This window comes from Manacus vitellinus, unplaced genomic scaffold (assembly GCF_001715985.3).
Source record: "Manacus vitellinus isolate BGI_N305 unplaced genomic scaffold, ASM171598v3 scaffold_16_pilon, whole genome shotgun sequence".
NCBI lineage: Eukaryota > Metazoa > Chordata > Aves > Passeriformes > Pipridae > Manacus > Manacus vitellinus.
In genome coordinates this window covers 731,868-751,079 of record NW_021939189.1, presented here as the reverse complement: position 1 = coordinate 751,079, position 19,212 = coordinate 731,868, and the positions used below count along the sequence as shown (strand labels likewise).

The 19,212-nt window shown below is 53.1% G+C and overlaps 3 protein-coding genes across 3 annotated transcripts in view; 2 read left to right on the top strand and 1 right to left on the bottom strand.

Moving 5' to 3' along the window:
* LOC103757008 (A disintegrin and metalloproteinase with thrombospondin motifs 7) overlaps nucleotides 1–7,891 on the top strand; it is a 33,839-nt gene extending 25,948 nt beyond the window's left edge. The window contains exons 22-23 of the mRNA XM_029958765.1: nucleotides 194–353; nucleotides 7,737–7,891. Coding sequence (XP_029814625.1) covers nucleotides 194–353; nucleotides 7,737–7,891 — 315 coding nt within the window. The remainder of the gene's footprint in view (nucleotides 1–193; nucleotides 354–7,736) is intronic.
* A 6,644-nt stretch (nucleotides 7,892–14,535) lies between these two features.
* On the bottom strand, nucleotides 14,536–18,399 carry CIAO2A (cytosolic iron-sulfur assembly component 2A). The gene is made up of 5 exons (XM_029958764.1): nucleotides 18,382–18,399; nucleotides 18,025–18,235; nucleotides 16,784–16,833; nucleotides 15,690–15,735; nucleotides 14,536–14,951 (listed from the first exon to the last, which is right to left on the bottom strand). The coding sequence occupies exons 1-5, from the start codon at nucleotides 18,397–18,399 to the stop codon at nucleotides 14,854–14,856; spliced, it is 423 nt and encodes a 140-aa protein (XP_029814624.1). The 3' UTR covers nucleotides 14,536–14,853.
* Nucleotides 18,400–18,497: 98 nt separating this feature from the next.
* The window catches only part of SPG11 (SPG11 vesicle trafficking associated, spatacsin), a 31,514-nt gene continuing 30,799 nt past the window's right edge, over nucleotides 18,498–19,212 (top strand). The window contains exon 1 of the mRNA XM_029958763.1: nucleotides 18,498–18,556. Within this exon, the coding sequence (XP_029814623.1) occupies nucleotides 18,498–18,556 (59 nt within the window). The remainder of the gene's footprint in view (nucleotides 18,557–19,212) is intronic.

Genomic DNA, 19,212 nt, shown 5'->3' with positions numbered 1-19,212 from the left:
AGGTGAGCGGGCACGGGCTCCCCTCCATGGGATCTGCAGGAAACACGAGGAACGGGATGGGGGAAACCCAACCCTCCAAACCAACGTGGGGCTGCTGCCACAGCCACCTCCCGGGCTCTGGGGTGGCCCTGGGGTGTCCCTGAGGGGCACAGGGAGGGGTCCCCCAGGCTTGACGGGGTCCCTGCTCCCGCAGTGCTCGGCTCCCTGCGGAGGGGGCATCCAGAGGCGCCAGGTCAAGTGCATCAACACCAAGACAGGGGTGGCCGAGGAGGACAGCAGCCTGTGTGACCACGAGCCCTGGCCCGAGAGCACCCAGAAGTGCAACCCCCAGGACTGTGACAGCTCAGAGCCAGGTAAGTGAGCGATGCCAGGGCCTCCTGCCTGTGCTGCCACTGAGTGCTGTGTCCATAGGCTGTGCTCCTCAGGAGCTTGTGGAGCTCTTGGGACAAATGCTGAGTTTTGGGGGCATGGTGGTGATCTTGGGGATTGGTGTGGGAACCACCCAGGCTCCCGTTCAAGGACTCCTAAGAACTGTAGGAGCACGACCCGTCCTGGATCCTGTAACCAGGAATGGTTTTTCTAGCCAAGTTTAGCCTCATTCTTTATGTTTCTCCCCACTTCTCACTTCCCATCCCCCCAGGATGGTTCATGGGAGGACACCAGAAGTGGGGACAGACCAGCTCCACTCCACTTTTCCAGGGCAGGTCATGCCCTGTGCTGTCTTGCTGCTCCTGGGAAGGGACTCCAGGAAGTGCTGTGCAACCAGTGCTGGTGCAGGGTGGGATGGGCTGAGTGCTGGGAGAATCCAGGGGTCCAGGCACAGGGAAGGGTGACAGGCACAGGGTGCTCATGGTACTGCCAGAGAACTGGGGCTGCTGCAGCAAGGAGTGATCAGGGAGGATGGAAAACCAGTCTGAGAAGCAGTGTGGGAACTCTATGGGAAGATGGGAGGGGTGTTTCATACATGGATTGTGTAAGGCTGGCTTGACTAATCGATAATTAAGTGGGAATGTTATAACCATCTCTATGTCCGGAGCATCCGTCTCTCCGGGGCCGAGCAGGGATTTCACTGGCACAGATGGGGGCTGGGATGTGCTTGTCGGATGCAGAAGTGTCCCTGAGCACTGGGACAACCAGCACCCACCCCAGGGACCCTGGTGGGGCTGTGGGGTGAAGGGACCTGGTTCAGGGGTAACGTGGCATTCAGGCAAAGGAAGGCAGAAGGAAATGGCCAGTGATGGAGCTCTCAGAAAGCTGCCTGGTGGTAAAGTCCCAGAACACAGAACTTAGGGAACAAGCTGGGCCAGCATTATCAAATCAGATAAAAGGCCAGTTCTGCAGCCTCTTCAGGTGTGTCTGAGCAGGTGCATCAGGGTGACAGCCCCATTTCAGCCCACCTTTCATTTCCCTGTTCTGGCTGCAGCCACAGTACACCCCTTCATTCCCAGAGGTGCATCCCATGGCACCAGGCAGCTCCCTGTGAGCCAGAAACCGGGGGCTGCAAGGGTTAATGGCACTTAAAGGAAAAGCATTATGAGCAGGGATTGGATGTCACTGGTATGAGCATGTCAATCATTTATCAGCTTTATCTTTTTAATGTGTCTGTGCAAAAAAAAAAGCTCTTTGTCTGCCCAGAAAGTAATGTTAGCCCCTCGGGAGGTCTGCTGGACAAAGAGAGGGCTGAGGGATGGAGCGGGTGGGCAGGAGGGCAGCAGTGCCCGATGCCCAGGGTGCAGGAGCTGGATCCATGGCTGCTCCACACCTTGGGGCAGGTCCCCTCTGCAGCCTGGGACACCCATTCCCACCCTTCCAACTGTGTTTATCCCGTGTCCAGCACGTTCCTCCTGAGTCCTCTTGCAGGGAGGGCAGGAGCGTTGGCTTTGGTTCAGAGGGATTTGGGGACTGGCACCGCTGGCCATCGGGATGTTTTTAGCCATTAAGCAGCTCCTTTTTGGAGCCTTTGCAGGGCCGTGGGGCTCTCCAGCCTTTAGGAAATGATTAGTCAGCCTCGCTCAAGAAATGATGTGCGGTTCCGGCTATTTTTATAAAGGGAAAATTTCCGTGCCGGGCTTGGTGATGAGAGCCATGGAGCCAAGGCTGGACCAGAATAACCACTGAGATGTGTAGGAAGCACACAAATAAATGTTAAAATCCTGGATCAAAAATGACATAAACGCTCTGGCTGCAGCCCAGGGCAGGAAACGCCTCTTGGAAATACAAACCTTTCCAGCCAAAGCATGAAGGGGAACAAAACTTTCACATGGCAGGAAATCCCAGATGTGTAAATCCACAGGCTCCCAGAAAGGCATGAACGTAACTGCAGCCCTTTCCTGTGTTTTAAGGGATCTTTACTGCACAAGATGGATGCAGGCTGGAGCGATCCGTGTTTTCCTTAGGAGCACGAGGAGCCTCTCCCTCCTCTGGCACGAGGTGCTCCAGTACCACAGAGCCATGGCTGGGTCTGTGAGCGGTTGTGTCCTCACTGGACACAGAAATGCCAATAGCCCCAGCAGGGTTTGAATGTTCAAACCATTATCAGATGGATTTTGAGCCGAGATGGAACAAATGCAGCACAAACAAACATCTCACAGCAATCGGCTCCTCAATTAAAGGAGGTCGGGATTAATTAGAACCAGAGTCCTGTGCTTCTGCCAGGTTATAAATTAATTGAAGATTACACCAAGGTTATTTTTGAATGTGCCTGTTGTCTTCCAGCTGCAGCCAGCTGTGAGTGTGTCCTCAGATGGCTCCTGGGGAGCATCAGAGCCCGTGGGCACCCCAATGCCTCCGTGGGATGTCCCAGAGGCTGTGGAGGTTTATCAGGAATTGTTTACAGCATCTTGGAAAGGAGCTGAATCCCAGGCTCAGCTGGAGAAACCAGCACCAGTTTATGCAGCAGATCAAGTAGTTTTAACCCAGAAAAGCAGGAATTGCTGTCTGTGGGAGAGGAAGCCAAGGGGTGGATGGAGCTGGTCACTCTGCTGGTGTGGGGTGGTGGCCGTGCCAGGACAGTGGCTTTTGGGCAGACCCTGGTGATGGTGACACAGCCCTGCTTGGCACAGAGCACAGGCAGCCCCTGGGGGGTTCATTGGGGTCATGCCATAAAATTCATCATTTCCCTTGTGCCCGTTCCCTGGATCCAGTACTGGGGGCAGTCTGTGAGCTCCCCAAATTCTCTCCAAGCAGGTGTCAGGCAGGTGATGGGGCCAGGTCTTGGCTCCAGCCAAGCCAGCACTGTCCCACAGGTGTCTCAGCTTGGAATACCAAAGGGATGAGGTAAAGCCTTCAGCTGGCTCAAGGACAAGTGTGTGTGGACTGGTGCAGTTGCTCTGGGAAGGGGACAGAGCAGTGGGGTGGAGCTCAGCCCTGTGTCCCTGGACAGCCAGCACGGGATCGTGTGGGGTGAGGGGACACCGGGCCCCTGACCCAGGGCTGGCTGTGCTTCTGGTTGCCTCAAGATTAATTGGCAATTAAACGTTGTGTTCCTGCTTGCTCTGAGTAAGGAAATGGAATTGTTCATGGTTCTGCATGTCGCTGAGTTTGTCCACAAGGGATCCATAAGGGAAATAATTGCAGCAAATTCCAATTTTCTCTGTCGTTTGAGCGTGGAAGTCCCTATCCCAGGGGCAAGGCAGGGAGGTGCTGCTGAGTGAGGCATTGAGGGCAATTAATTAACTGCTAATTAACAACGGGAGTCAGTGGGAAAGGGATGCTTGAGAAAGAACTCCGTTTTTATGAAATGTGAGAGAAAGATGTTGCCCACAGCAGGGCTGACACCTGAGAACTGGGGGGGCTGTGGTTTTCTCCCAGTTTGGCCATGTCAGTGCCAGTCTGTGCAGGCAAAGCTGGCACTGGGGGTGCATCCCATGCATCCCATCACGCTGACCAGGGACCACAGGGGAGGGCACCATGGCCCTGGAGCAGGACCTTGGGATACTGTTTGTTAAATTCAGCCCTGGCTTTGAGAGCATCCCGAAGGCCAGAGGTCAGCAGCCTAATTCCCTGGATTTGCTAGCTCAGCTCGAAGCTCAACCTTTCCTTGTTTTTACAAAACCTGTTCCAGGAAGTTTATTTTTCCCAAGAATAGAAGTAAAGGCTTAGGTCTGGGTGGCAGAAGCTTAAATGAAATTTAAAGCGACTTCCAAGCTGACCTTAAAAAAACAACCCCCAAAAAAGTGGGGGTTTTCACTCTCTAATGTGCTGACTTAGCCTGGATTTTTAAAGCCCCTCTTTAAGCTATTTCTTTAGCCTAAAATTTGGCATAGACTTACGGTACGTGTGTCCAAATGAAGTGTGAGGATTATATAAAAAAATTGTTAATAGAAAAAAATAACAGTAAAAGGATTAAATGGAAATGGAAATCAGGCCCTCTCTGAAGAGCTGACAAATCAAGTGCTTAGTACAGCTTCCCTTGCCCAAGACCAAATTCCAGGGAGGAATCACGAGCCCAGCCAAGACTGTCAGACCTGAGCTTGACCCCACACACATCCACCCTGAGCCGCTGCCTCGGCCCCGAGCACGGGGCTGGGAAAGCGATGAGAACTCGCAGCTCAGAGACTCCCACTGCCTCACTGAGCTCTGGGGGCGTTTGGACAGCGCTCTCAGCACAGGGTGGGATTGTTGGGGTCTCCTGGGCAGGGCCGGGGGTTGCACTCGATGATCCCTGTGGGTCCCTTCCCATTCAGGTGTTTTGTGATTCCATGAGTTCGTTTTGCTTCGGACCCAGAGTCCCGCAGGGGTCTCCTGTGAGGTCAGCAGAACCTCCAGCCAAGGGAGGTGGCTCTTCCCCACCCTCTCCAAGCCCATCCCGGCTGTTTCCACAGTAACCTCATTCCTGTGCCGATAAGGTGGTGCACAAGGGGCAGTGACTGCAGGCAGGATGGGCTGCAGGCAGGATGGGCTCGTTCTGCCCGGGCAGCACAGGGACCGGAATTCATCCCGTGCCCGGGGTGCTGCCCTGCCAGACAGGGATCAGGACAGGGCTGAACCCTCACTTCAGTCCTGGAAAGCGACCTCCCAGCACGAGCCCCAGCAGCCTGCAGGGCTCTTTCAAGGGAAGGCAGGAGGCAGCTTGGTTGGGATCCATAAATAACTTCCTAGGAAGCTGCGATAAGTGGAGTGAGCAGGAGAGAGGGCTAAAAATACTGAGGGGCTCCTGGGGGTCTGCCTGGCCTGGGCACCCCTCGAGCAGGGATGGGGACACCCCCACCCATCCGTGGGGTGTTTTTAGCCGAGTCCTCCTCGCCCTGGGGCTTTGCTGCAGCTACACCCGAGCACACCAGCCCTGCCCCTGCCTGCCAGGAGCCACTGCTCCGTTCTCCAGCTCCCCTGCTCAGTGTCACTCCCAAACCCAGCGAGTTTGGGAGCCCTGGAGGGATTGAAAGGATGTGTGGGTGTGGCATCTGGGGACGTGGTTCAATGGTGGCCTTGGCAGTGCTGGGGGGATGACTGGACTCAATGGTCTTGGAGGGCTTTTCCAAGCTTAGTTGGAAAAGTCTGTAAATCCCATGGGAAGCACAGGTTGGGCAGGGGGGTTACCCAGTGGTGAGGAGTAAATGAATTACCAAATCCTGTGGATGGGGACAGCCAGGAGCAGTGTGCTGGGCTGGAGCTGAGTAATGGGGTGTTTTAGGGTGCAGCTTGGCTGGTGCACCCCAGTATTGCCATCACCAGCCTTGGGGGGTTCTCCAGGCTGATTCCCCCTCTCATGGGACACTCCCAGAGTGTTTTAGGAGTCCTGCTGAGCCATCCCTGTCCTGTAGTGGGTGCACATGGGGATACATGTATTGCTGTGCTCCCATGTCCCAGTGCAAAAGGGCCCTGGGGGTTCAGGGAATGCCAGGTGGAGCCATAAGGTTGCTCCCAGGGAATATTATCCCCGAGACCCTGAGGGAGCATCGCATGAGCAAATGCTTCCCTTTCCCCTCCGGCTCTGGTGCTCTCATGGCAGGTTTGGGATGTGCTCCTGGCCTGGCCCTTGCTGGGCTGTTCAGAGATTTCTTATCCACTCTGCTCAACCAGCAGGAAAAATCCACATTGTCCCAGCCCCCGGGGGTTGGAGCCCCCAGGCTGGGGGGTGATGTGAAGCCGGGATCCACTCGGTCCTTCTCCGTTGGCAGCCGTTGGATCCAGCGGTGCGGGGGATCCATGGCTTTGGGGGCACAGAGAGCTGCAGCTCGGGGGGAGGAGAGGAAATACCTCAGCTGAAATAGAAAATTAATTTTAGAGTGACCTCCTCACTGCTGGGCTGGGGGAGGGGGCTGTGGCTGAAATCCCAAATGGGGGGAGAAGTCTCTGCTCTGCATCTGCCACCGGGGTCGGCTCATCCCGTGGGAATCGGGGCAGCAGCCTTTCCCTCAGCACAGCCTTTGTTCCCAGAGGGGACATGGCGAGGGGCAGTGGTCAGTGAGAGCTCCCCTGGCTCGGTCCTGGTGTTGCCTGAGCAGAGAAGTGTCCTGAGAAAGAGAAAAACCCATTTCCTGCCCCACTTCTGCCCCTGCTCAGTGTGGTCCTGGTGGAGGGTGCCCAGGGAGGGGCAGTGTGAGGGGACCAGGGGGTGCCAGCCCAGGGGAGAATCAGCTCTGCCCTTTTCCAGAGAAAAGCTGTCCTTTATTTACGTTATTTGTACAGGAGGCAAAATCAGACAGAGCTGATGTAATTCAAGCATGTCTTGCCCAACTGGGTGAGATGCTGCTTGTGTGGAGATACAGCAGAAAAGGAGGAAATTAAAAATGAAACCAGCTGTGTACCCATAGGAACAATATGTGTTTGCTGATGGGTCTCTGCTGCTGTGGCTCAGTTGAGGTGCAGCCTGGCTGAGCCTGGTGGTGGAGCTGGGAGCTGCTGATGGTGCAGGAGAGGGCTGTCCCCTGTCTGCCACATTCCCACACCACCCCATGGGATGTATGCCCCGTGCTGTCCCATGGGGTGCACATGGAGGCAGCTGTGAGGGTGTTTCGGGGTGCTGGGATGTTCCACCCTCTCACACCCCAAGGACAAGGTCTCTTTGGGGCAGCACTCGAGTCTCCCTCGCTGTGAACCCAACCCCCCTGACCTGGCACTCCTGGTCCTGGACTGGGATCTGTGATTTCCAGACTGTTTGCAGAGAGGAAACAGCTCCTGCAAAGTTTGCTCAGCCCGTGGGTGACTCAGGGAGGTGGCTGGGCTGTGGCCATGGGTGACTCGGGGGGCTGTGGCCACCACGGCTGCTGCTGCAGCTGCCCAGGCACTGCCCCCCAGCAGCGGTTCCCAAAACAAAGCCCGTCCTTGGAGCAGCACCAGAGTTGTTTTGGGGTCTGCAGGACACCTGCAGGAAGTGAACCAGATGATGCAGGTTCTCGAAATAACCCAAACAATGCCCAGAAAAAGGAATTCTGGCCTTTCTGCTGCTCTGCCAGCACTGGGGGAGTCTGGGGAGGAGAAGTCAGTTTGTCCCCCTGCACCTCAGCCCCACTCCCTGGCAATGATGCTGCCCTGGGAGGATGCCGTGGAGCTGCAGGGGGCAGCCCAGGTGTTGTTGATGCTGGGAATGAGGAATACCGAGGTGCAGGTGGGCTCTGCGTTTGGGGAGCTTTGTCTGTGCCTGTGCCAGCTCCCACAGAATGCTCCAGTGGGTTGGGTTGGAAGGGACCTTAAAGACCATCTCGTTCCGACTCTTGCCACGTGCTGGGAGATTTTTCACAGCAGTGATGTGACACCGGCACTGACACTGCCCTTGTCCCCTCCGTCCCCTCCAGGTGTCCCCTGCGAGCGCGACCGCCTGACCTTCGGCTTCTGCCAGACCCTGCGGCTGCTGGGCCGGTGCCCCCTGCCCACGGTGCATCTGCAGTGCTGCCGGAGCTGCCGCCGGCCCGGCCGGGACCGCGGGGACGAGCGGCTGCGCCCGGAGTGATCAGGAGCCGGTTGCCAGCGGGGCTTCCCGGCGCACAGAGCTCCGCGGGACCGGCTGGCTCCGCCCTCCGTCCCGCGGGCAGCCCCGGTGTCTTTGTCGTGCCACTCTGAGTTTGACGTGCTCAGACCATCGGATCGGGCTGGCTGGGCTGGGCTGGGCTGCGGCTGCGGCTGGGGCCGGGTCCCTGCCCGGACCCCCGGCGGGGTCACTGCCCTGGGTGCCCAGCGGGGGAGCATTTTGGGGAAGGGAACCAACGCAGCAGTAACTCGGGGGACACCTCCCAGAAATGCTTATGGTGCTATCATTTGACCTTTTCCGCCTCTTGAAGGTGTTGGCTGGCCAGCACAAACCTTGACTTTTTTTACTGTTTTTGTATCTCTGAAGTGAGCATCCAGCACTCCACCAGCTCCACTGACCCTCTGGGGTAGGGACTCTTTTCTTCCTTAAGGGACTTGAAGCTGGCAACCCATTCCTGTAATTTTCATTAAAATGTTTACTGAAGCTAAATACATTTAATGTAAGAAATGGAAACAGGGCAGAGGAGTCGAGTTTTGGCTGCAGTCAGGGCTGTGCTGGGCTCCACACCCTGTGTCCCCACTGCAGGCTTTCTCTGCCAGAGCCACTGCCTGGGTCACTCTGGAGCAGAGGGGATCATCAGGGACACCAAGGTTTGGAGTCCAGCAGCACTTCCCTTGCATGTCTTTGGGAAGGAGAGGGGAGGCTGCTCTGGCCACGGTGGTGAGCAGCACATCCCCTCCCTCGTGGGCAGCCAAGTGCTAACCCCTGGATTTTTGTATGTGTAGCAGCGTAATGGTTGTTTAAGGTGTTTTTCTGTGTTCTTACAAGCTAACCCCCTTTTTTCCTGCTTATCTAGAGTCCCCTCTGTTAAGGTTAGCTGACTTTTAACTAGAATATCCAGTATTGTATGAGGCACAGCTCCTTTCCCGGAGCAGCGTGTGCCTGTCTTGGGAAGGGTTTGCTGGTAGGTCGGTCCCTGGAGAAGGGCAGGAGCATTCAGGTAGGAATTCCTTTCCCTATTACTCTCAGGCTGTGGAAGATGCCCAAAACCTGGGGGATCAGGAGGGTAACCCTCCTGGCACTGAGCAGGGCCAGGCCAGAGCCCATCCCGGGTCACAGCTCCAGGTGTGTTTAATCACCTGTCTGGAGCAACACTGGGTCCCTAAATGGAAATTCCTGTGTGTGATCTGTATGTAAAACACACCCATGACTTCACCATCTGTGTTTTATTCCTTTCCAACATGGTGTAAATTTTTTATGTTCCAAGAGCCTGTGTTCAGTCCTGGTTTCCTTCTCCCTGGCTCCCTCTGTCCCCTCCCAGCTTTGCTGAGGGACAACCCCTGTGCTGGGGTCTCATGGCCACAGCTCACCAGTGTGGTAAATTAAACAGTTACTGAAGGAAACAAGTGGGTTTCACAGTTTCTCTTTCCCTCAGGGAATTTTGAGGGGATTTTCAGTTAATTGTGGGTGGTTGAGGCCCTGGCAGCAGGAAGGGGGATTGGTTTGCATCTGAAAATCATTTCCAGCGGCCCTCTGCAACTGGGATTTGTTGATTAAAATGTGAGCTGGGTCGATGGGGTGAGTGAGTTCTGCAAATCAGTTCATTTCAGGGGTACCCAGCCAGGTGAGCCCCTCCTGCAGTGCCTGTCCATGTGCAGGGTCCCATCCACAGCCGGGATGAGGGCACAGGATAATCCTCCTGTGGGAGACTCAGCCAAGCCACTGCACCAGTCCATGGCAGAGCCCAGTGCCCACCAGCACCTCGTGTCCCTGTGCTCCTGCCAAGGCTGCATCTCTTTGGCACAGGGAACTGCAGCAGCCAGGGGGAACCTATTCCTTTCAACCAGAAACCTTTCCTTTTCAACCCCAAATCCTTTCCTTTTCAACCCCAAATCCTGTGTGTCTCCAGAAGGGCCGACCCCGCCGGGCTGGGAGCCCTGGGGTTTGCAGAGTGGTGACCCCAGCCCTGCTGTGACCTCCAGCTGTCACAACACAGCCCTGGACCGGGTGTCCCTCTGGGAAGGGCTGAGCCCTTTCCCAAGCACTTGGACCGGGAGCAGCAGGATTGGATTTAATGCACAGCACCCTGAACCTGACAGTGGCCAGCCTGTGCAGGTGTCAGCTGGGCACTGAGGCTGGAGGAGGTTGGATCATAGTGTGGGAGTCTGTTGGAAGGGCATTTTGTCTGGTTTGTAGCCACATAACAAGCCAGGCCTCCCACCAGCACAGAAACTGCATTATCAGTGAGGATAACACACATCTTGCTTCATTTTCTTTCAATGAGACACTTACAGGGAGTCTCTCTGGAGAGACTCTTTACAAGGGCCTGGAGTGACAGGACAAGGGGGGAATGGCTTCCCACTGACAGAGGGAAGGGTTAGATGGGGTATAGAAATGCCTTTTTTCTTCTTTTAAAGATGCTTTTATTGTTTCAACACAAGCAGGATGTTATTCAGACACAGCTGCTGCAGTGGGGGGAAAGGAAGGAGGAAAGGGCTTATGGATCAAAAGATGTTTGAAATAGGGTCATGGAATGGTTTGGGTTGGAGGGACCTTAAGGATCATCTGGTTCCACCCCCTGCCATGGGCAGGGACACCTTCTACCAGCCCAGGTTGCTCCAAGCCCCATCCAGCCTGGCCTTGGACACTTCCAGGGATCCAGGGGCAGCCACAGCTTCTCTGGGCAACCTGTGCCAGGACCTCCCCACTCTCACAGCCAGGAATCCCTTCCCAATATCCCATCTAACCCTGCCCTCTGGCAGTGGGAAGCCATTCCCCTTGTCCTGTCACTCCATTCCCTCCCAAACTTTTCCATGATTCCATGATCTCCTGAAAGCCTCTCTGAGAGGAGTCAGAGGCTTTTGGCTTCAGATCAGAAATCAGACCTTTGTGCCTGCCTTGGTCACCTCCAGACATTTCCATCCTGGAGACAGGAAGGAAGGGAGCTCACTACTTGGGAAGCAGGAGGCACTTATGGAGGAGCTTGTTTGTGTCTGGGGTTCACGGGAACACTCAAAGCGCTTCCGCGGCTCCGGGGGCAGTCGGGTCTCCCTGCAGAGCACCTGTGGTTTGCAGCTCTCAGACCTCACCAAGTGCTTCTGTCTGGCCCAGATGGTCTCAGCTGGAGGATTTGAATTCCCAGAGAGCCAGAGGGGTCATCAGTCCTTCATCAGCTGCAAGGACGAGGGAGGGCCCCTGGTCCTGCCTGTGACCTGAGCACGTGGGGAGGCAGCGAGGCCAGTGGGACCAGGAACAGCTCCCAGCTCCCATCTGTGCTCTGTAACAGGGAATAGGTAGGAATAAGAGATGGGTTTGTGTTCTCCTGGTCTTAAAACCTCCTTGTGCTACACACAAAGGCTTCACAGGCACAGCCCCGAGGGTCAGCAAAGCCAGGACAGCAAGGAGAGGAGCTGAAGAATTTTGCTGGTTTATCTGTTTTTTGGCTTTTAATCAGCAGCTGCTCTGGGTGGGAACAGCCTCCATCCAACCCCTTTGGGGTGCTGATCCCAGCCAGTGCTCCAGCAGGTCACGGGCACCTCAGGACTGCCCATTGCAGAGGGACATTCCCAGTGGGAAGTAAAGCAGCAGAAAACAGGCAGAGGGAAGGAAGGGGAGGGAAATGAGCTGCCTCTTTCCTCAGCTGGTACCAAGGCACGGCCTGTTTGCTCACCCGGAGCAACCGTTTCTGTTGGGAAGGGAAATAAAACTGTTTCACATGTGCTGAACGAGGGGAGGGAGGACCCACAGCCCCCACTCCCCCAGCCCCAGCCCTGCATCTGTACTTGAGGGAAGGCTCAGCAGGCTGGTGTAAATATTTAGAAGTATCTATGGGCTAAAAATAGCTCTGTGTCTACACGCAACAGCTCCATTGCCATCTCTGGTGAGTAACAGTTACTCCCCCGTGTAAAGTGTTTGCAGAGGAGCCCCAGGAGCCCCTCACACAGCCCTGCTGTGGGTGAGACCCCCAGGTGTAGGATTCAGCCCCTCCACCTCTCGGTTTGCTCCTCCTTTGCAGGGACTCAGCCTGGGGATCCGGGGTTGGAAACGGGATTTTAAACCTTCTATTCCAGAGGCTGCTGTGAATCCCTTTGCATGGCAGGGGAGCCCAGTGAAGGGGCAAAAGGGTGATGCTGCTCTTCCTGGGGGGGAATGGAGGGGGGAATGGTCTGTCTTCGTGGCTGTGCTGAGGTTTGAGGCAAGGCAGGAGCTAAGCCTGGGCTTGGGACGCTCCCCCCTTTGCAGGGTGCTGTGGTGGGGATGGAGGTGCCCACCAGTGTCTGCCCTGGCTGAATCCTCACAGCTCCACGTGCTGGGGGCTTTCCTGGGTCTCTGCTTCCTCCCACATCCCTGCAGGCACTTCCCGGGTTCCCTCTGGAGAGCCGAAACCCCAGGTGCCCACACTCCTGCTGTGGTACCTCATCCCCTGTGATGGGCATGAGTGGAGAGAGCCGAGTCCTTCCAACCCAGGACGTTTGGGATTCCGGGAGCCCGGGCAGGGCCGTGGTGCTCCTCTCACAGCTCTGCTGCGGTTCGCTGGTGCCCTCTGCAGTTGTTCCTCCCCGCTGGAAATGCAAAACGAACAGTCTGAAGGCACCAGGCACCTCATGCAAGAGAAGAGGAGCTGCATATCTCGTGGTCACAGGACCCACAGACCCTCCTTGCTGCCCAGATACCAGCATTTCTGAGGAGAAAAGATCAACCCCCGTGCTGGACAGAAGAGAAGAAAGCAAATTCCAGGAAAGCAGCCAACAGATAAGGCAGCTCCTGCTCCCCAGAGCATCAACCTCCCTGCAGGAGCTGACCTGCCTGGAGCCCTCCCTGGCAGGGGGGTGGGTGCAGGACACGTGTCCCCACTGTCCTGGCACAGGGATGCACATCTGTCCCTCCCCTCTGCACTCAGAAAGCTGGACAAGCTGCCAGGGCAGGGAAATTCCCTGTCCAGATATCCCTGGGCAGGAAAATTCCCTGTGCAGGGATTCTTTGGGAGAGAAAAGTGGAAGGAGCTGCCTTAGATCCACTAAATTAAAAAACAGGTTTGCTTTTCCTGGGTTGCTTTGTTTTCCACCAGGGTGATGGGTCTTGGTCTGACGAAGCCCTTCCCTGGCAGTGTCACAGGTGTGACAGGGACAATTCCTGCCTGAACCCGCTCCTGCTCTTTGGGGTTTTCACTCCTGGTCCAAATTAATTACTTAAAATGTTCCCTAAAGCCTGGGTTGGAATAACTCTTTGCTTTACCCTCTGCCAGCCCCAGGAGCTCTTGCTCGGGCCAGGCTGTTCCTGGGACCCCCAGGCAGGTGCCTGGGACATTTGTGCCTGCAGGAACATGGATCCAGTGAAATCCTGTGGGCACACAGCAAAGCTGGTCCCAAAAATGGCATTATATCCCTGAAATGAGGGTTTGCCACATGTGCTGGCCTGGTTGGACCTCAGCTGTTCAGTATTTCCAGAAAATTGCATTTTTTGATCATCAAAACAACCTGGAAAACCCCGTTTTAGTTGTTTTAGTAATTTAAACCAGACCTGGACTTCTCAAGGAGCTCAATTCAGCAACGAGGGCACAAAGGGGTTTGAAATTTAGCTAAAATTTAATTGAAGCTGAGTAATCGAAGTTAGAAAAGCAATTTTCCACATGTGCTGGAACTGAGGGTTCTGCAACTGGGCAGAAACCTGTGGAAAAGGGGGATTGCTCTGTCCCCCACCCTTTGCCCCCTTTTTAATTTTCTTTTTCAGGGTAATTTGGGCCTGGGATAGGGCAGGGGAGGAGCCTTTGCTGGCACAGCTGTGCCATGGGGCAGTTCACTGCTTTACAAAGGGAAGCATCCCCCTGTTCACAATGCTGGAGTCCATTCCATCATTCCATGCCTCCAGGAAAGCTTTATGGGGATTATTAAAATGGTTACAAATCCCTGAAATCAAACCAGATGTTTGCACTGAGCTCCAAGGACTTCTCACCAACACAAAGCACCAGAGGACTCAGTTCCTGGGAGGAGCAGCTCCCAAAATCCCTCGTGAGCCACTGCAGCACATCCTGGACATCAGTGCCCCTGGAGAAGGGCAGCTGGGAGGGGAATGTCTGCCTCACTCCCCAGGGAAAGGTAAATCCATGGCAGATCCACAGCTGCAGTGGAAACAAATCCTGAGGAACCTCTCCAGGGGGGAACATGTGGCAGCTGGAAACGTTATGGATGCTCCAGGCAAGATTAGTGAGGGAGCAGCAAGAAGGAACAGGGCAGTGGGAAGCAGAGGAATGAAGGGCTGTGGGAGTGCCTCACCTTCCACACTGCAGGTAAGCCATCAGAAAAAGCAGGATCAGACTGACAAGATGTTGGCCACAGGAAAATTTTACCCTCGGGGTGGTTATAAAGCAAAGCCTCCAGAATTAGAAATGTTCTTAACAGGGGAAAAAAAAGCACAAATATTTAGCAGCAATAGTGTCCCAGTGGAAATCTCCCTGTTCTAGTCCAGTCTCTTGGCTGAAAATTATTTTCTGAATTAATTTCAGCTTTAATGTGTTTGTCGAAATGAAGTTGAATAAAATGAAGAAGGGAATCTTTCCTTCTCTCTAACAGAAATCTAAACTTAAGCTTAAAGAAAAAAACCAACAATTCAGAACCCAGAAAGCAGCATTTCATTACAAGAATCTGTTTTATTTTTTACAGTGCAGTGACTGAAACAATGTAGAAATTTAACTTGCAAAACTGTATTTATATCACAATGTCTCTCAGAAGGCAATGCGGACGTGTTGCTTTTAATCACAAAATATTCCTCTGGACAGCAGAAATTCCAAGCTCTCGGCACTATACACTTCATTTAAATCTATCTTATAAACAATTTGTTTTTAGAAAACACGTGGAAGGTATAAAGAACTCAAGTATTGAACTCAAGGCCTTGATTATCATCATTTTTTCTGTAGGCAGAGGTGCTGTGAGGAGCTGCCCAGGCTCCTACTCGGGCTCGGTGACACACTGCTCCACGATCTCCCGCAGCGTCGGGTTCTCCATCGCCGCCGCCACGCGCTCCTTGTCGTTGATCTGCTTGTTGACTGCAAAACAGCCCACAAAGGGCAACTCAGGAGGCTCCAGGGGCAGGGGACGGGGGGGACGAGGGGGCTCCAGGGGCAGCCAAAGGCAGAGGGTTAACAGGGAAAGGGGAACGAGGCAAACGAAAGCTCAGTCATGACCCACCGTCAGAAATCGGTCGTTTCTGATACATCTCTGGTTTAGGAACAGAATTTAAGATGCCCCAACGACATGTCTTAAAATTAAGTGTGAAACTCGTGACTAATCAGGAGTTGGAGTTCTCCAGGTTCAATTGCTAAGTTATTTCACCAAAATAACCCATTTTTGCTAAAGACACCCAGTGCTCCAGGCTGGGACACTCCTGGCAGGGGCTCCAGCAGCTGCTCAGGGCAGGGCCTGGCTCTGGCTCTGACAATGCCCCTGCCCTCGAGCTTCACTGTAAGCACTGAGAAACACATATTTTTGTTATGGATATTTCAGGACAGCAAGATCAGCCAGTGGGTTCTTCATGTTAATTATTCAGCAGCAACTTCTTTTGTCACAGACACAACTTAACACCTGCAAGAACCCAGCTGAAAAACCACACCAGCAGCAAGCACGTGGTCACAGAGCCACCACAGCTTTGGAAAGGGCCTCAAGGGCAGGTCTGATTTTAAAGCTTTCACAGGGTATTAATTCCTGGGAAGGACAGGAAGGCAGGGGAGGGAAGGACTCAACCAGCACAAACAGGCTGCAGCAGCTCATTCCCAAGCTCTACTCACTGTCCTCTTCGGTGGAATGTGTGCCCTCAGATATATAGATTTCCAGCTGCAGGAGAGATCAGCAAGGTTAGAAGAGTTAAACACCTGAATATATTCAGTGCTGGAAAAAAAACATCATCCAGTGCAGATACAATGCATGTTATTCCTACTGAGAAACAGGGGATCCATGGAAAGAGCTGATCCTGGACTTCACTGCAACACAACCACAACACAGCCTCCCTGGGAGACACTCCTGACAAGCTTTGCTCAGTGATGACAACCCCAGAGACTCTGTTTGAACTTGGCTGTGTAACACAGTCTGTTCCTGCATGGAACAGATTATGGGACTGGAATCTAAACAGACCTAAACCACCTCCAACATTTACCAGGCCTGGGACAAAAAACAAAACCCCCTGACAGAGGCTGGAGGGCAGGGAGATCACCTGAAAGGGATGTACCCAAAGGAACCAAGGAAACAAGCCCTGGGCCTTTAACTGCTCTCTCTGAAGCTGAGCCTGGTTAGCACCACAAAAAACATCATCTACCTCATCTTCTACAAGTCTCACTCTACACTGCTCAACTGGAAAGATGAAGGCAGCAACTATAAAAACCAAACAACCACCAGAAATCACCAGCAGAAACCCTCAGGTAATTAATTTATGCTGTCAGTTATTTCGGGCAAGTCTCTAAAGGTCTGTAAATCACTATGCTTGTCAGTAAAGGTCTGCTCTGCTCCTGCTCAGACCCAAACAGATTTCTCCAGGGATATATTACAGTCCCTCACACTCCCCAGCCAGGGCTGGCCCCTGTCAGGGACAGTTTTAGGGGTCAGGGACAGCACATGGCCAGGATCAGGCCATGTGCCATCCACACATCAGCTCCCAAGACATGGATCATAAAGATTCCCTCAGAGCAGTTCCAGTGTTTTAATCCTGCAGTTTTCCTGTGCTCTTCCAAACCTGTTCCCGAGGTTTCACTGCCAAGCTGATGCCCAGCCCTGCTCCACCAGCTCCTGCCTGACAACAGAGCAGGGCATTCCCTGCCTTGCAGGCTCTGTTTCAGAGCTTGTCTCTCATTCATGTAGCCCAAAACAGGTTTCAAAGCAGGTACTTTACCTTGTGTCTAAAAGGCAAACATCTCTGAAGTTTTATTCTTAAACAAAGGCCTGTTAAAACAAAACAGATTTCCTTGTAAAATTCCAGGCTGAGGTGCATTTTCAGAGAATCCATATGTAACAACCAGTATAACTGACAACCTCCTTTTGTGTTCTGAGCAGCACAAGCCACAGAGGGACTAAAGAATTTGTGGTTTCACTCCTTGGATGCAGCTTTTCAGGTAAGTTCACACCTGCCTTACAAGCTTTGAGGTCTCTGGTCTCTAATCACCTCCTAGAAACACTAAACAGAGACAAATTCCTCCCTTTCCAACTTGCTTTGGTATTTATATATATTTATTTATATTGGTATTTATATTTGGTATTTATATATATTTATATAAATAATATAATGTAATATATATAAATAATATAATATATTTCGCTATATATATTTACATATAGCTTCCCAGCTATCACTGAGGCTGCACTTCTTCTGAGGGGAATGCTTGGTTTGTTTTTAATAGTTGGTTAAAAAAAATAATATAAATTATTTGGGCATAAGTACATCAGTTTCCTCATTAAACTGAACACTTGATTTCCCTTAAATCTTTAGAATACACTGAGAAACCTTAGTTCTGATATTTAGTGGTGAGACTTTCTAACCTTGGCACATTCAAGCAAATCACATCAGAGCTCTCAGATGGGATTTTTCAGATGAAATCTCACCACAAACCATAAGGGAAAAATAAAAAGACAAGACAGGCCAGTGTAAATTATCATTCAACGTAATTCCCTTCCAACTCCTGATGCTTTGGGACTTTTTTTGGGATTCCTGGATTGCATGGGGGGGGATTTTTGGTGTGTGGGAATGGAGAACAGCCCATAGGGAAGGGAGACAAGCACTAAGTTTAAGGGGTTTTAAATTCAAGAGCTGACAAGTTTTTAATTTAACGTTACTGAAATAACATGGCCAACACACAGAAGGAATTCTGTGCCACTTCCCAGGAGGTTTCTGAGAGGTTCCTTCTGAGGAGTTCCCCTGGCTGGATACAAAGTGATGGATTTCCCCACATTTCTCTGGATTTGGGTTTGGTTTGGGATTTTGGTCTGTTTGCACTGCCAGCTGGGCTCTCAAGATGCAGTTCCTGGTCACACCAACACAGCAGCACAAGGCTGAACTTTACCTAGCCCTGGTGTTACTGAGGGAACCCCCAGCGAGCCCCCTGCTCATGGTCCCCAGCTCAGGCACCCAGAGCTCACCGATGAGAGTGGCCAAGGAGCAATGAGGTACTGTTGGTGTAAACCTGATGGTGACCAGATACTCCTCCTCTCCTATCTCCTGCACCTCCACACCACCTTCTGTCACCACTTCCAGTTCTTCCAGAGTGTTGGGCTTCTCCGGGTCCCGGATGGTCCGGATAATGTCTGAAGCAGAAGGCAAGGGAGCAACAGTAAAGCAGCTTTCCAGGATCTAATAAAAGCTATTTTCATTATCAACCACCTTCCCAGCACTGTTTGTTTTGCCCCCCTCTGGAAGGGGCAGAGCTGTAAATACCAGGGGCACTTTATCTCACAAAATTCTTCTGGATGGGACAATTTGAGGCATTTGTTGCTCACTGTGGGTTCGTTTTTCATGTTCCATTAGTTCTGATTTAGTTCAGCAGCACTTCGGGGATTCCTCTGCTCTTTCAAATCTAATTATACAGGGACAGGTGCTTTATTCTGCAGAGGTCATGGGCAAGCCTGACCCTGTGGATGAACCAAAATCCTCAAGACTTGCCTCCCTGCTCAGGTTCACAACCTGGGTTATGAGTAATAACTTTTACTTAGGACCACTGGTGTTTTAGAGTAACTCTATTTAAACCAGTCAAGTTTTAAAACTGAGTTTGTTTGACATTGTGTCCTCAGTTCTCCGAACTAACAGTGCCCTGAGGCTTGACAAGGTGTTTGGAATCCTCCCCAAGCAGAACTTCCAGCAGTGAAATCTCTCCCCATTTTACAGAAACAGTCACTCAGTAACAGCAATCTGCATTTCCCTGGATCCACTGGTGACCACCCTGGAATTCCTGGCCCTTCCAGGTGTGTCCAGCTGCTCCTCTGTCTCAGGTGGGGTGCCCCTGAGGCAGGGGCTGAGCTGGGCAGCGATCCAGGCCTTTCCCAGCCCCTGTGGGAGCAGCCTCCATCCAGAGGGGCTCGGAGACACTTCTCCCGCACTGCCAGGGGTCCCCCCTCACCGTGAGCACCCCAAGGACACAACATCCCCCCGTGTCAGACTCTGCCCCTGCCCCCAGCGCTGCCTGCACCCTCCGGCACCCCAAGGGAACCCCTTCCCACCCGATTCCAACCCTCAAACGATCCAAATGAACTTTCCTCCTGCCCCACACCGAGCACAGCCCCCTCCGGCCCCCGGGGACCCCTGGGGGTGCTCCGACACTCCAAGTTCCCGGG

Excerpts from the sequence above, each read along its gene's own strand:
- CIAO2A (XM_029958764.1), bottom strand. Across the intron at positions 16,834-18,024 it reads CTCCTTGGCCACTCTCATCG|GCCTTTGTTTAAGAATAAAA; the intron begins GTGAGCTCTGGG and ends TTGTTTTAACAG. Across the intron at positions 14,952-15,689 it reads ACATTCCACCGAAGAGGACA|TCAACAAGCAGATCAACGAC; the intron begins GTGAGTAGAGCT and ends GCTGTTTTGCAG.